The sequence below is a fragment of the Anopheles merus genome, chromosome 3R (assembly GCF_017562075.2).
Source record: "Anopheles merus strain MAF chromosome 3R, AmerM5.1, whole genome shotgun sequence".
Classification (NCBI taxonomy): Eukaryota; Metazoa; Arthropoda; class Insecta; order Diptera; family Culicidae; genus Anopheles; species Anopheles merus.
Genome location: NC_054084.1, coordinates 18,471,225 through 18,484,522, shown reverse-complemented (window position 1 = coordinate 18,484,522; position 13,298 = coordinate 18,471,225). Strand labels below are relative to the sequence as shown.

Genomic DNA, 13,298 nt, shown 5'->3' with positions numbered 1-13,298 from the left:
TTATCGATGGCTTTGTGTGCAAATTTCTGGGCCCAAATGTGAGTGCAAAAGGATGAGCCGTTGGGAAATGCGTACGGTGGATTATATGGGAGTCCATTTCCGTTTAGGTTAATTTTTGGGTTTTTATGGGGAAATATTTTAAATCAAAAAGAGGCTTTCTTTTGCTGCCGGTGGCATCCGCCGTCCTAAATTATGTGCGTAGTAGTTATATTTATTTCGAAATTACTATGCATTTGCGGGACAAAATAGTACACATTAAGGCGAGTGGAGTTCGCGGGTGCTCAAACGCGGGTTTCATTAGGTAACATAGCTTTTGTTTGTATAGTTTTACACGTTTAGCTTTGTGGTTTTATGTAATACGAGAGTTTTGGTGATCAATTTATTTCCTCGAAAACTTTTGCTCATAAAAAACGACCCATTCTTATCCATGCATGCAACACTAACAGATATCTGCAAAGAAATTATACAGACTTCTGCTTAAATCTTTCGGCTTCTTAAGACTTAAGTGAGTTATTTGTGATTATATTTGACACGTTAGTTGATTCTCCTTCTAGCTGTAGGATAAAGTTATGATTTCAACAAAGCTAGAAAATACTAACAGAGAAGCATTGGGACTTTCAAAACATCACTTTCATGAATGATTGAAAGGAAACATGAACAAAAACTATTGAAATTTTCAAAACGACGTGAGCTTCCACTGCTATTTTGAGCTTATTTGCCACTTATTAGTAACCTGTAGACTAAATAAATTTGTTTAAAAAAGCGAATACTCCTGAAAAAATATACAAACAACTGTAGGTGACAAGGTGATCGATTGCCTTTCGATCTATTTACAATGGGTGTTGAATTGAATGAAAATATTATTCCTCATTTCTTTTTTTTTATTAATTTGTCTTGTCTCTCATGTTGTTGCTGGTGGTTTAGTTAAATTATCAGTTTTGTGGGAAAACAAGAGAAGTTTTTAAATTGATGATATATTCAATTGAATTATATAATATGTTGTTGTTGTCGATCTAGTTTAGCGTGTTAAAGTTAATATATTTAAGCATTATTTCGTGACACATCCTGTATGAGACAACGTCAATGTCATTGAGGTTTTTAACCCCAACCTCTGTTTTATGTTGAACTACCCAAAAGGAACCTTCCAATGGATTCCTCTTTGTAAATTAGTTGGTTTCAAATTGAAAACTAAGGTTAGAAAGAGAATTCGAAATCTTTTCATCTATTGGAATGGATTTCTATTACGGATTAAAACGTGTGCAAGAACAATGAAATGGGCAGTAGAATAGAATGTGCGATAGTAGTAGGTTACATTTGTTTGTCTACCGCTTCAGCAGACAGTAGCTCTTCGAAAGAACGAGTTTTCTTGCAGAGAAAACTGATATGTATCTAGAGGAACGTTTGTGGGGTAGTTTGTGGATTGGTAGTTTGTGTCCTAGAATCAGTATTGTGGCTCGACTTCCTGTATCAGACATTTCCTAACTTCTCGATCTCAATACGAATTGTTTGTGCTAGAAACTGTTATCATAGAATTTTGTACTAGGCATTTTCAACGACCCATTTTGTCATTTGTTCTTCAAGTAGTCAATGTATAAAGGATTTTACGAGGAAATTTCTCGTCTTTTGACATTTGGGAGAAGGCGACTTTGCTTGGATGGATTCCCGATATGTTGTAGGCCTTCAAAAGGTTGAATGCATTGCAATAGAATTCAGATTTCTCGGAAATATCCAATAATGCGAACATGGAGAAGTGAAACCTTACTTCCTGCCTTACGAAGTTCGTTTCAAAGCAAACGAACGTCTTTTGTTTATTTCAATTTTGTTGGAATATCAGAAGTAGATCTTTAGTTAAATTGGAATCATACTACAAATCCAGTTCAAAGTTATTTGGGATATATATGTTGATTATTTTAAATTAGTTATTGAAAAATCCTGATGAAAATCTCTTTTTGTCTATGCTGTTCATGCTGGAATCGATGGAAAACAATTAGGAAAATAAAGTTTGCCACAGTTCAAACGTAATCAATCTCAGGTGCAGCCTCACTTCCTTTTATTACTCGCCGCCTCACCGGATATACCTGGCAACTCACTGAAGAAAACTTCTCTTTGCTTCTTCTCCGTCCAGCTAATGTATTTGACTGTGTGTAACAAAAAGCTAACGAATCAAAAGTACTGCGCTGCCCTTCTGGAGTTAGTGCCGTTGCCAAAGACCGGCACGGTGCAACGACTCCCCCGTAATTGGAGAAGCAAAACAGCAAAGCCCAACAATATACAGAAGTCGTAAGTTTATCCGGTCTTCATACTTGGATGCACTTGAAAAAAAAACTCCAACCAAAAGGTTTACGGTTTGCAAGAGAACGAAGAAAGCAGCGCACAGTAATGCCCGAAACTCGTTAAGCTTTTTGCTGCAGACGGAAATGGGGTACAATTTTAATGAATAAATTCCAACCAACCAACCAACCAGCCGGCCCGGTATGCGTGTGTTTTCAGCGCCCAAACTCTCAAAGCTTGGTACTTCCAGAAAGGACAAACATAAAACCACCGACCATCGTCGTCCCGGAGCACAGTCACAAGGAAAATGGGAAGTTTGAATTGTGCTGCTGCAGTTACGAATGAACCATGCGCGATGGCGTTTTGGTGCGGAATTTGAGCGGTGAAGGAAGGGGAATTGGCTTGAATGCTTTTTCAACAAACTTCGAACCGATTGAGGAGCGAATAAATAAATGGAAATGGGTTGAAGTTTTTCCGACTGTTCTTCCGAGCAACAGCAACAGGCGCGGCAGTGGAAATCGAAGGTTGTTCGTTGGGAAAAGAACTCGTTCTAAGATGTGATTTTGAGAGTTGTGAGAGTTTTATTATGTATTGTTGGCAAGACACGCAATGATTGCGGCAGCTGTTTATGGAAAAGCCGAAATCGGGCGACTCAATATTGATCATGGTGCTTTTAAATCTAAGACAACATAATTATGCAATTTAACAGTACGAAAACCACTAGTGATCTCAATTAAAATGATCCTACTAACGCCCTGTCGAACCAACCATAGACTAACACGTTGTTAATAAGCATTGTAAATGATGTTGTCCTGAAGGTTATGCTTCATGTTTGTTTTCGCAAATCGAATTACCGTCACCGACAGCGCTCTCTCGTCAATCATAATTAATGGTAGCGTCTTATGAAGCTGCTGCTGCTGCTGCTACCGTCACCGCAGTCAACGTGTCTTCCAAGGGTGATTAAAATGCAATGACTGCGTGTGTATCAGGCGCACGTCGTTGGAGCAGACGGCAGGTGAAATCATTATTAGCCTTACCATCGACACCCCTTTTCCTAGCTTCCCACAGAAACAGATCGGGCCGGGTTCCGTTTCGTCGTTTCAATCGATCGATACGCTGTTGCCGGCGGGAGCCGAGCGAGCTTCTTTGAAGATCGTTCAAGGGTTTTGCCTTTCTTTAGCGACAAACCTGAGGCAAACACGTCTGCATAGGACAACATAATGTAGTGTAGGTTGAAAAAAAGAAGCACACGGTAGGGAAATTCAATGGAAATTCCATGTTGAGCAAAAAGGAACAAGAAGTTAAAGCGTGTAAGCTTTCCGCCCAGAAGAAAGCACCACTGCTAGTGTGCGAAAAGTGTCATCCCACTGAGATGATGTGCACAGCAGCACCAAGGCGAAGCGGCTGATAAATGATTCTGTGTCTTCTGTCTGTCTTTGGTGCGGTGTTTATCGATTTTCGGGTGCGCGCGTGCTGGCGTAAAGCGAAAAGTGAAGCCAAAATTTCCACCTAATTGACATGTTTATCTTCAGGGAAATGCGCTCCCGTTCTGGGGCAGGCCAGTGGAAACAATATAGCGCAGCGAGGTCGTCGTAAGCATAAGGACGAGCCTCCGGTGCTCCGTTTTGCTGGAAATAATAGCACGTTAGTCGGAACTGCGTCTCGTGAGTGTGAGATGATGAGGGGGGCCCTCGGGGAAGGAAGCATACATTTGCTGGAAGCTGCCACCAGCGCAGGACGTGTGAAGAGCGGATGTCTTCGATGATTGAACCAACCTTTGGTGTGAAGCAAATGGCGATGTTGTCGAGCGGATCTCACGCTCTAGAGCGGACGTTTGCTGTTCGTTATCAGACTATACATACATCGGTACGCGATTGCTGCGGGTTCCAGATGGTGGTGTGTGATCTTATCCAAAGTCACGTCGCGCGGTACATTTGAAGATGAAAACATCTTTTTAGCTCTGTGATGTATTGGGGGTTCCATTGGATTTGAAAAAAAAAATGCAGAAAACGATTGAGTTGTTCTGTTTGGTATGGTTATTTTACAACTTCCTTCTCAGCAGTCCCAAGAATCTCTGTGTTAAGCTTCATTTTCCTAAATCGTACCCCTTCCAGAGACCCCAATTGTATACAAATATGCGTGTGTGTAAGATGTTCTATTCTGTAGTGATGGGGAAATTCCATTTTTTCGGTAAGAAACGCAACTGTTTTCTGTTCAGAAGGAATGTGAAAGAACCTAGGCATCTTTGATTCTACGGGAAAATACAAACAGTAAATCTTACTTAAAAGAAGTATACAAATTGACCCAATATTATTGTTTATATTTCCAAGGCACATATTAAATATTAAGTTTACAAAAACAAACTTAAGAATGTGCCCGGATACAGTTCACAAATCCGACAAGCTACAACCGATACTAGCCTATAAGTAATTTCTGGAGTAATTTCTAGCAAATCAATTTATCATCCCAGCACTCGTATGCAATTGTTTTTTGAAGTTTAAAGCACTCTGGTTAACATCAACACGTACCAAAAACCTACTTGATATGTCTTTAGGTTTTGAACCTAAGTTCGATTGTTCCATACAAGAAAAGGAACGAACGTAGAAGGTTCTAAAGAAAATCCCATCACTACTCGGCTTAAGCTTCCTTCCAAATGGAGTACCTTTCTGGCTCGATTTGTCTATGGAAAAGCAACCCGCTTCTGGTTGTTGGAAAAGCGTCCAAAAAATATTGACCTCACGCGTATCTCGCGAATTCAGTTCCCAGAGGGCACTCGGGAGAAAAGGATACGTGCCTTCTCGTCCATGTCTGCGTGAACGTTTGGTTGATGTTTTTATAAGAAGAGCAGATATTGTACGCCACTCTGCCCATGTCTGGTTGCATTATTTTTTGATAAAGCTTGTGTGATTAATTTTGAATCCAACAAAATTCCAGTACGCATCCCGAGGGTTTATGCGATGTATGCGCGTATGATAGATTAGGCCCTAACCCGACGGTGGCATTGTTATTATTTATTGAATTCTTTTTCCCGTAACCTGGGCCTTATTTTCGGGTCGAAATTCCAAGAAGCAGGGTAGGGTTTTGGTGCATAATCTTAAATTCACTGCCATAATCCGACGATGTATGGACGCTTGTGCTGAGGGTGAGTCCTTCGAAGGAGTTGAAGCAAGATATAAAAATGAAGATATTTGTGTGAAGATGAATCGTTCTCAAATCTAAACAATCAATTATAGGTTCCTCCGAACGCGCTCAATAATGCGCTGAATTTGTCACTCTTTTGCAGCACTAGCAAATTAATCAAATCATATCCCCCTTTCTCTCTTTTTTTTTGCAGGTTTATGCGCACACCGGAGTGCTGGCCGCGTACGCAGGGTGTGCGCGTCGTGCTTTCTTCTGTAATCATTTGTCACTATGCGACACCGGTTGCCGATGCCGGCACACTCGGCGATGATTGATAGTGCGGCGAAAAGTGGGAAAATCATCATGCACAGCAACGACCGCAGTGGATCAGCAACAGCCAGTTCGCCGCTCGAACGAACGTAGACCACATCCACAGGTTCTGCATCGAGACGTTAAAAAAAAGAAGCTCGTTCGTGCGTTTATGCAACAGGCTTCTACTTTAGATTAGCAAAGCACGGGTTGATCTCATAGTGCTGGAAGGTTGGAATTATTAATCATCGACACCGGGAACTGCTTCGCCCGCACGCAAGATGCCGGCCACAACGGTAAAGAGTGAGGCAGCGACTGACCAGCACAACAACCACTGTGATAATGAGGAGGTAAGGTCCGAAAGGATACTAAGGTTCACAGCGAAGACCGAAGCCCGTGTTCAAAAAAGCGAAAAAAAAAAGATTAAATTTCGGGTCAGCTTTAATCCGTTAAATAATCCGCCCTCCTTAAGAACCCACCTTTTTTCCCCTACTCCAATCAAACGCGTTAAGCTTGTCTTAAGCGCTATCAGCTCACTTGCTGGCTCCCCGTGTTTGCTTCACTTGCATTAGCCGATAATCCAATTAGCGGTGGAGAGTTCCTTATTTCATTTTCCCTGCCCTTTCATCGCATACGGATCGCCGGTCGGGGTTTTCCTTTGTGTTTGCCTATGATTTTTCCTTTAAAAATAAGATACTTATCTAACCGGGCGCTATCGTGGTGCCGCTTTCTTTTCTTTGCCGCGCGCGCTCTGCATTGCAGGAGGAACCGAAAGACATGAAAAATGCGCATCTCATTATCAACGAGCTTCGCAACCGGTGCCGAAATCAGTCCGAGCAAATCATGGCCTGGAAGAAGGCGTTCTCGCTACAGGTACGTTTGTTGCACGCCGCCAAGAAAAGGGATCGGGCATAATATACACGCAAAGCTCAATTTCCGGTACCCGGATGGAATGGAACACAGCCAAGCTCTAGGAACCCAGTCTGCGTTTGAGTATCGAACAGAGATCGAGGGTAGATGATGAGCTTTTTGCTGGGGAAGAAGACAGTCTAAAATTCTATACGTGTTCGTATATGTTTGTGTTGTAGTAAATGGGATGAATTTTGAAGCTTCTTTATCGGTGCCTTACATCATTACGTCAGGGCTGGGTGCGCTCAATTTAACTCGGCATGGAGCCTGAATTAACCCATCAACGTCATTATCATCACCCGGGGGCGGCGCGATCGTTACCGGCACACCCGGTCCGCGTGTATATCCTTGCCAGCGTGTGTGGCGCTCAACAACCACTCATACGATTGGAGTAAAGAGAGGAGTGAAACAGCTCTATAGGATGGTTTACATGGATACATTCAGTAAATCACACCACCACCTGCGCTGCGGGTGTGAAAACAGCCACACTATACCTAACAAAAGGAAAAGTCAAATTGGGAAGGTGGTTTCTTTCTTTTTTTTTGTGGATGTTACTCCGTTGGAAAGCCTCTGTTAAGGGATGAGCTTTTTCCCGCTTGCTTATGTGTACAAAAAAAAAAATTGGGCAAGACTTTTTACAGAGAGTCGTGCGTGTGTGAGAGGAACATAAATTATTCCCAGTGACTTCCGTGACGCGTTTTTCATCAGCTTGATGGGACAGGAGCGCCCCAGCTAAACTGCCGTTAAAGGTGCTAATGCGATTACACGAAGGTCACGAACGTTTTTTTTTTTTGCTGGTGAGCCGTTACTTACCAGATGGGTTGGATTGGTGGGGTAATCGCAATGTTCCTAAACAGATGCTAAACTTTGTACGTTGGGAAATGTGTCATCTTTGAGTGTCTTGGAACAAAATCATAATCATCATAATCAAAGCACATTGTACTATCATCACAATAGCGAATGTATTTCACATTTATTATCTGTGTGTGAATGTACAGTGCAGTACATCGATTTAAATAAATCTAACTTGTAAATGCATAGATAATATATTTTAGGCAAACTCACAAACAGCTAAAGAAAAAATTAAAGTGCTATTTACAAAAATCCAGTAGTGCGAATGATGTAGAAGTTATGTTTCTTTGCCTTCAAAATGTAGATATTTTATTACGATTGTTTTTTGTTATTATAAAAAAAGTTTTGTCAATAGAATGAACAGAAAAATGCCTTTAAAATAGTTTAAACATCGTAAATAACAATAAAAATCTTGTAATCAATAAATTTATCTATGTGAGATTTGAATTCGATCTAAACGTTGACTTTTGATCTAAAACAGTTGCATGTTTCAATGTGCAGCGCGCGTTGCATACTTGTAGGCGCTTTACAAAGACTCATTTGGATTGGTTTCGTTCATTGGACGTTTTGTCAATTAAACTTGCGGTACTTGCGTCATTCATTGCACTTGGTCATATTTATCTTTTGTCAATATTTTAAAAAGGCATGCAAGATGTTATCTAGTTAAAAAAAGAAACAAATATTTAGAAATGATTCAAGTTTGGCATTGAAAACCCAAAACAACAAAACACGTTTTCGTCGTTGAAGCGTTCGTTAACTCCTTCTATTTTTATTTTTTTATAAATACTAAGTTCTCGGTGGCATAAATCCATTCCCTTCTAAGTAAACATCTTCCTATGCAAGAACAACAAACTTCATCCACTTACATTAAATTAATCTGTCTCACCTGTGCGTCTAACAGCTGCGAACCAAACATCCACTAGAGCTTTCTTTGCCAGCTCAAGCGGGAAAAGCGAACCAAATCCAATCAACCTTTTCGTCTCCCCCTTTTCACTTCCACTCTCAACCCACGAACCCTACTGACGCAGCGTATTAACTCAGAAACAGGTCGGGGATTTTTGGTGGCGCCCGTGCGTGCAGCGTCAGAGCGGAATGTTTCGCATTTTTATTTATTCCATAAAAATGTATTTTACATTGCACACTCCACGGCCATTCTGTGGTGGGGCCGTGCTGTCCATTTCCGTGCCTGACAGTAAACAGGGGTTGCAGAGCCCGGGCTGAGCTGCCATAATATTACTGCTCGAGGAAGCACGTCCGGTTTCCAAGGGTAGGCTTAGCTGTTTGCTGCTACCACTTTTACCGGGAAAAGCTTATTTCTAACAGCAATCCTATTTCAGCAGATTCTTTTTGGGGGGGCACTACTACTGACCGTATGTTATGCTTCGACCCGGGACCCGGCACAGGCCGATCCTGATGCTTTGCAAAGATTTTAAGTATTTTGATGTGGGGCTTACAAGCCTCCGTCCACCATGTCGAACCGTTCTCTTCCCTTCGTTGCGGTTTTGAATTAGAAGTGCGTGGCAGAAATATTGTGACAGCAACGAATACCGCATGCTGGTGCTTACCGCCCGTGCTTACCGGGGCTCTAAAAGGCCCGCTGCGCGTGCGAGAGCTAAAGGAGGAAGATTAATTGTTCACACTGGATCCACATTCGCACCCAAACACGCGTTGAGATGTGGGAAAATTAAATTCCTTGCCTCGGCTAGACCTGCCAACACCGACTTACTTTTGCCCCGTTTGTGCTCGAGTGACAGATTGAAGCAACGATCGAAAAAGAGGGAAAATAAAATTACGATTGCGCTTGACAACTTGTTCTCTTGGCACGAGCCCGCCAGAAACAATGCACTGCAGGGAGGTACGGGTGGCTGCTTGCTCGCTTCGGTAAGCTGACGATGATAAAACTTTGTCGACAGTTCGTTGTCTTTAGCGGCGCAGGCAACCGATGTGAAGCGAGTGAATTGTACTGTCTTCACACGAATCACACGAAAGGTTTGGGATCAAGCATGATTAGGCGTCTTTTGTTGGAAAGATATCCTTTTGAATGCTATACAACTAGCAATGAATTGGACGAAAGGAAATGTATAAAGGGAGTGTTATGTTCAGCACCGCTTCGTTAAATTAAAATTCAACACACCAACGCATTGCATAGCTTTAGGGGCACGCGGAGGCACAGCATTCAACCGAGCGACGCAAACGTCGTTAATTTGGTTTGCCACTCACGCGAACTCTGAACTTTCGCAATAAATCAATCCACCCCTTCCCAAACGGGGAATCGATTTATCTAGGGAAAATGAGTACACTGCTTTAAAGTGAGGAAAATTAGTACTTATTTCCTTTTTTTGCAAGTAGATGAAGCTACTGAAAGTCAAACGAACTAACACGGCACAGTCACCCTTAAGATCAGCCAGATGAAGCAAAGGAGCATGCTGGGCAGTGTGGGTGTCGAATTGTTGGCTCAAAAGAACCACAAATTAGATTTTGTAGGCCAATGGAAGGGAGCGGAGAAGGTTTAAGCTCCCACGCTGCACGACGCTTTGAATGGGACGGTTGGTGCAAAAAGGGCACGTGCTCTCGGGAATACTGATTCGCATCCCGTGAACCCGTTGGACCATCAATCGTGCTAAGGGAGGGGAGGGTGGTTATGGTTTAGTAATCGATTTTGGAAAAAAGTTGTTTTTGATGTTTTTTTTTTGGTACGTGATGTTAACGTCGGTACCGTTTGGGTTTCAAACAATCATGCAATAATCGGGGGTAATTTGTCTTTTTTTGTTGATTGAACATTGGTAAATATTTTGATATCTTGATTGATGCTATAAAACAATTTTTGTTTCTTTGATTGTTGTTTTTTTAAACCAAGGATCCGGCAAATCCGATTTTACACTCAAACAAGACTATGGCTGTTGCAAGTTATAAATTACCCAGTCCAGTAAATGTTACTTTAAATTAGCTATGTGTTGCAGGTTTATCAAGCGAAAGCAATGCATACAGCTGTGAACTTTTAGATATTTTAATGAAATTTATAATACAAAAATAAATATGTACGAACCACTTAAATAATCTCTAAAATAGTGTTACCATTCGTTGGCAATAATTGTCAGGAGATTATTTCTGCTTCAATAAGTAACTCACATGGAAACAGCAAAAAGAAGCGAAGCATTAAAAACATTACACCCAAAATCAGTAGCAGCAACAACCGATAGAATCCCCCGATGGGTGTGTAAACCCAACCGACGACTGGTGGAACATTCGATTTTGACGAGCAACGGGGCTTTACTTGTTAAAACTTTCCACGTCACAATAGCCAAACTTACCCACAAATAGGATTACATGCATCCTTTTCTGTCTTATTTTTTTGCTCCCCTCCGTAAAAGAAAACCATTCCAAACTTTAACACATTCTACGAACAAATGGGTAAAACTGGGTGTCCCGAATCCCCGCAACACAAAGGGGAAAGACTAGAAAAGGAGTAGAGAAAAGCGAAAAATGTTCTTGCACAAAAGTATAGCACGAACAAAACGATGCATCCCTTTTCGCGCAATGCCCCAAAATCGGGTTCGGGTTTCGTGCTGTATACGAAAGTGTTTTACCGTGCAAAAGTTTCCCATCAACCACTTTGGAGCCTGTCTTGGCGCGGTTGTGGCGTGTAATCTATTTAGTTCACTTCCAACTTTTTGGTTGGAACGATCGGGACAAGGGAACAACAGGCCAAGGCGTGAGGCAAAAAGGCATCGAAAGTGTAAGAAGGTGTGTTCTCTGGCAGCCATCAAATCCGTCCTTCCCTAGAAGCACAATTCCGCCACAACGACCATCCAAAATGTGGCTCACGTTTGCGGTTGAGCTGAGACCCGTGCAGAAGACAATCCTACTGGAGATGTTCTTCTCGGAAAAATGGGTAAAGTGGTATGCAACGATAATGTAGTGGTTTGGTCTAAGATGTGCCTTTGGTGCCAACATGCACTATGACGCATGAAAAATTGAGCATCGTTAGTTGGTGAGCGAAAGCTTGAATTACTTTACAATGTTGCTTTCCATTCCATCCGTTTGTACAGACGCGAGTATGATCTTTTTCAAATAAATGTTCCATGCTGTCCCATTCCTCTCTCTCCCTCTCTCTTTCTCTCTCTCTCTCTCTCTCTCTCTCTCTCTCTCTCTCTCTTGTAAAACAATAAATTAATATAATTTTCTCCTTATTTTCCCCCTTGACCACCCCCCTCCAACAGCAAGAGCAGAACCACCGGCTGCAGAAGGAAAAGACGGAGCAGCTCAACTATCTCACCAGCCAGCTGCTGCTGCTCGAGTCGCGCATCATGCGCAAGCAGAAGCAGGTCTCGAACGTGATCTATCAGCGCGAGCTGACGATCTACCGGCAGCAGCGGATCATCGAAACGCTCTCCAGCCGGCTGATCGATCACGGCATCATGGACGTCGGCATGGACGCACCGATGCACACGGGCGGCAGCGGCAACAGTAACGACTTTGACTCGCTCAACGATTCCGACTCGGCCGTCGTGCTCGAGGACGTCGATTCGGACTGCAACAGCTCGATCTACTTCGGCGGCGGCGGCGGCAGCAGCATCAGTGGCGGCGGCAGCCTCAAGTCACGCTCCTGCAAGATGACGAACGACGTCACGATCGTGCGGTCCATCTCGGACGCGATCGAGACGAACTTGAAGTACAACAATACCCGCCGGTCGAACTGCTTCCTGCGGCGGCCCGAAATCCTCGAAACCGTGTACAGCGTGGAGGAGGACCCGGAGCCACAGAATGCGGCGGCCGGTGCGAATGGGACGGCGGGGAGCGGCCCCGGCAGTGGATCCACGACCGGGCCCACCTCACCGAAACCGGATGCGGTCAGCGAGAAGCGGGACAAGTTTAAAAATCGCACCGAAAAATGCATCTCCACCGATCAGCCGGCCGGGGAAGGGAGCGGCGCACGGCAGGAAGGCACACCGGTCATCATTACCAGCAGCAGCAGCTGCGACGTGGAGCCGTCGGACCAGTGCGACATGACGCCGGTGGCCCAGGGCGGCGGCTGTAAGGTGCAGGGCGCGGTGACGAACTTCAATCGCGTAATGTCCAACCACCGGTCGGTGACGAAACCGAAGGACGTGAAGTACAAGCGCATCAACAAGGCCAAATCGAAGAGTCTGGAGGAGCTGCGCGGGCGGCTAAAGCACTGGGTCGAGCGGGGCACCTGCAACGTGAACCTAACGCTCGACCCGACCGGCGGGGGGGCCACCGGCGCCGCTCATTTAACGGGGCATCTGTCCGAGCACTGTGGGGCGGTGGGCACGCTGCAGCAGAGCGTGCAGCCGCCCCAGCCACCGAACCTGGCGCAAAGCTATGCGTGACCGGAAGCGAGGGTGCCCGCGCGTGCTCGGGGCAGCATTTAATGTGGGGTGTGTGGGTCGGCGGCAACACTCGCTATCAGCAGCTTATTTATTGCGGTTTGGCTTAGTGTTTAAGTGTGCGGCAGGATGAAGCAGAGTATGGGAAGGAATTGAAATGATCGTGAAGATGGTGGGGACCCTACTACGGTCACCTCACACACACACACACTGACTGAGTCAGGTTACCTAAGAGCAGATAAAGAGCTGGAAAGCATTGAAGCATAGTAGATAAGCTTAACGTATAGTGGCCATGTGCAGCCAACACAGCACCGGCGGCTGTGTGAAGCGCAGGCGTACCACAAACTCTACTCTCAGAAGGCCAACTGATTGATTTGTACTTGGCGTAGAAGGAATTACAGTGAGCAAACAGTATAGGCATAGATATACAAGCCCAATATCTCTCCCACAGGCACAGAACTTTCGAAAACTTATCGTGTAAGTTAAGCG

At 43.9% G+C, this 13,298-nt stretch overlaps 1 protein-coding gene across 5 annotated transcripts in view; it reads left to right on the top strand.

Annotated features, from left to right (window-relative positions):
- LOC121596432 overlaps positions 1-13,070 on the top strand; it is a 102,598-nt gene extending 89,528 nt beyond the window's left edge. For 4 of the 5 annotated variants that reach the window (XM_041921384.1, XM_041921386.1, XM_041921385.1 and 1 more), the window contains 3 exons: positions 5,606-6,050; positions 6,463-6,573; positions 11,682-13,070. In XM_041921384.1, the coding sequence (XP_041777318.1) occupies positions 5,982-6,050; positions 6,463-6,573; positions 11,682-12,812 (1,311 nt within the window). In that variant the 5' untranslated portion in view covers positions 5,606-5,981 and the 3' untranslated portion in view covers positions 12,813-13,070. Of the gene's footprint in view, positions 1-4,758; positions 5,414-5,605; positions 6,051-6,462; positions 6,574-11,681 lie in introns of those variants that run through there. The other variant, XM_041921387.1, reaches the window with a different exon arrangement.
- Positions 13,071-13,298: the final 228 nt, after the last annotated feature.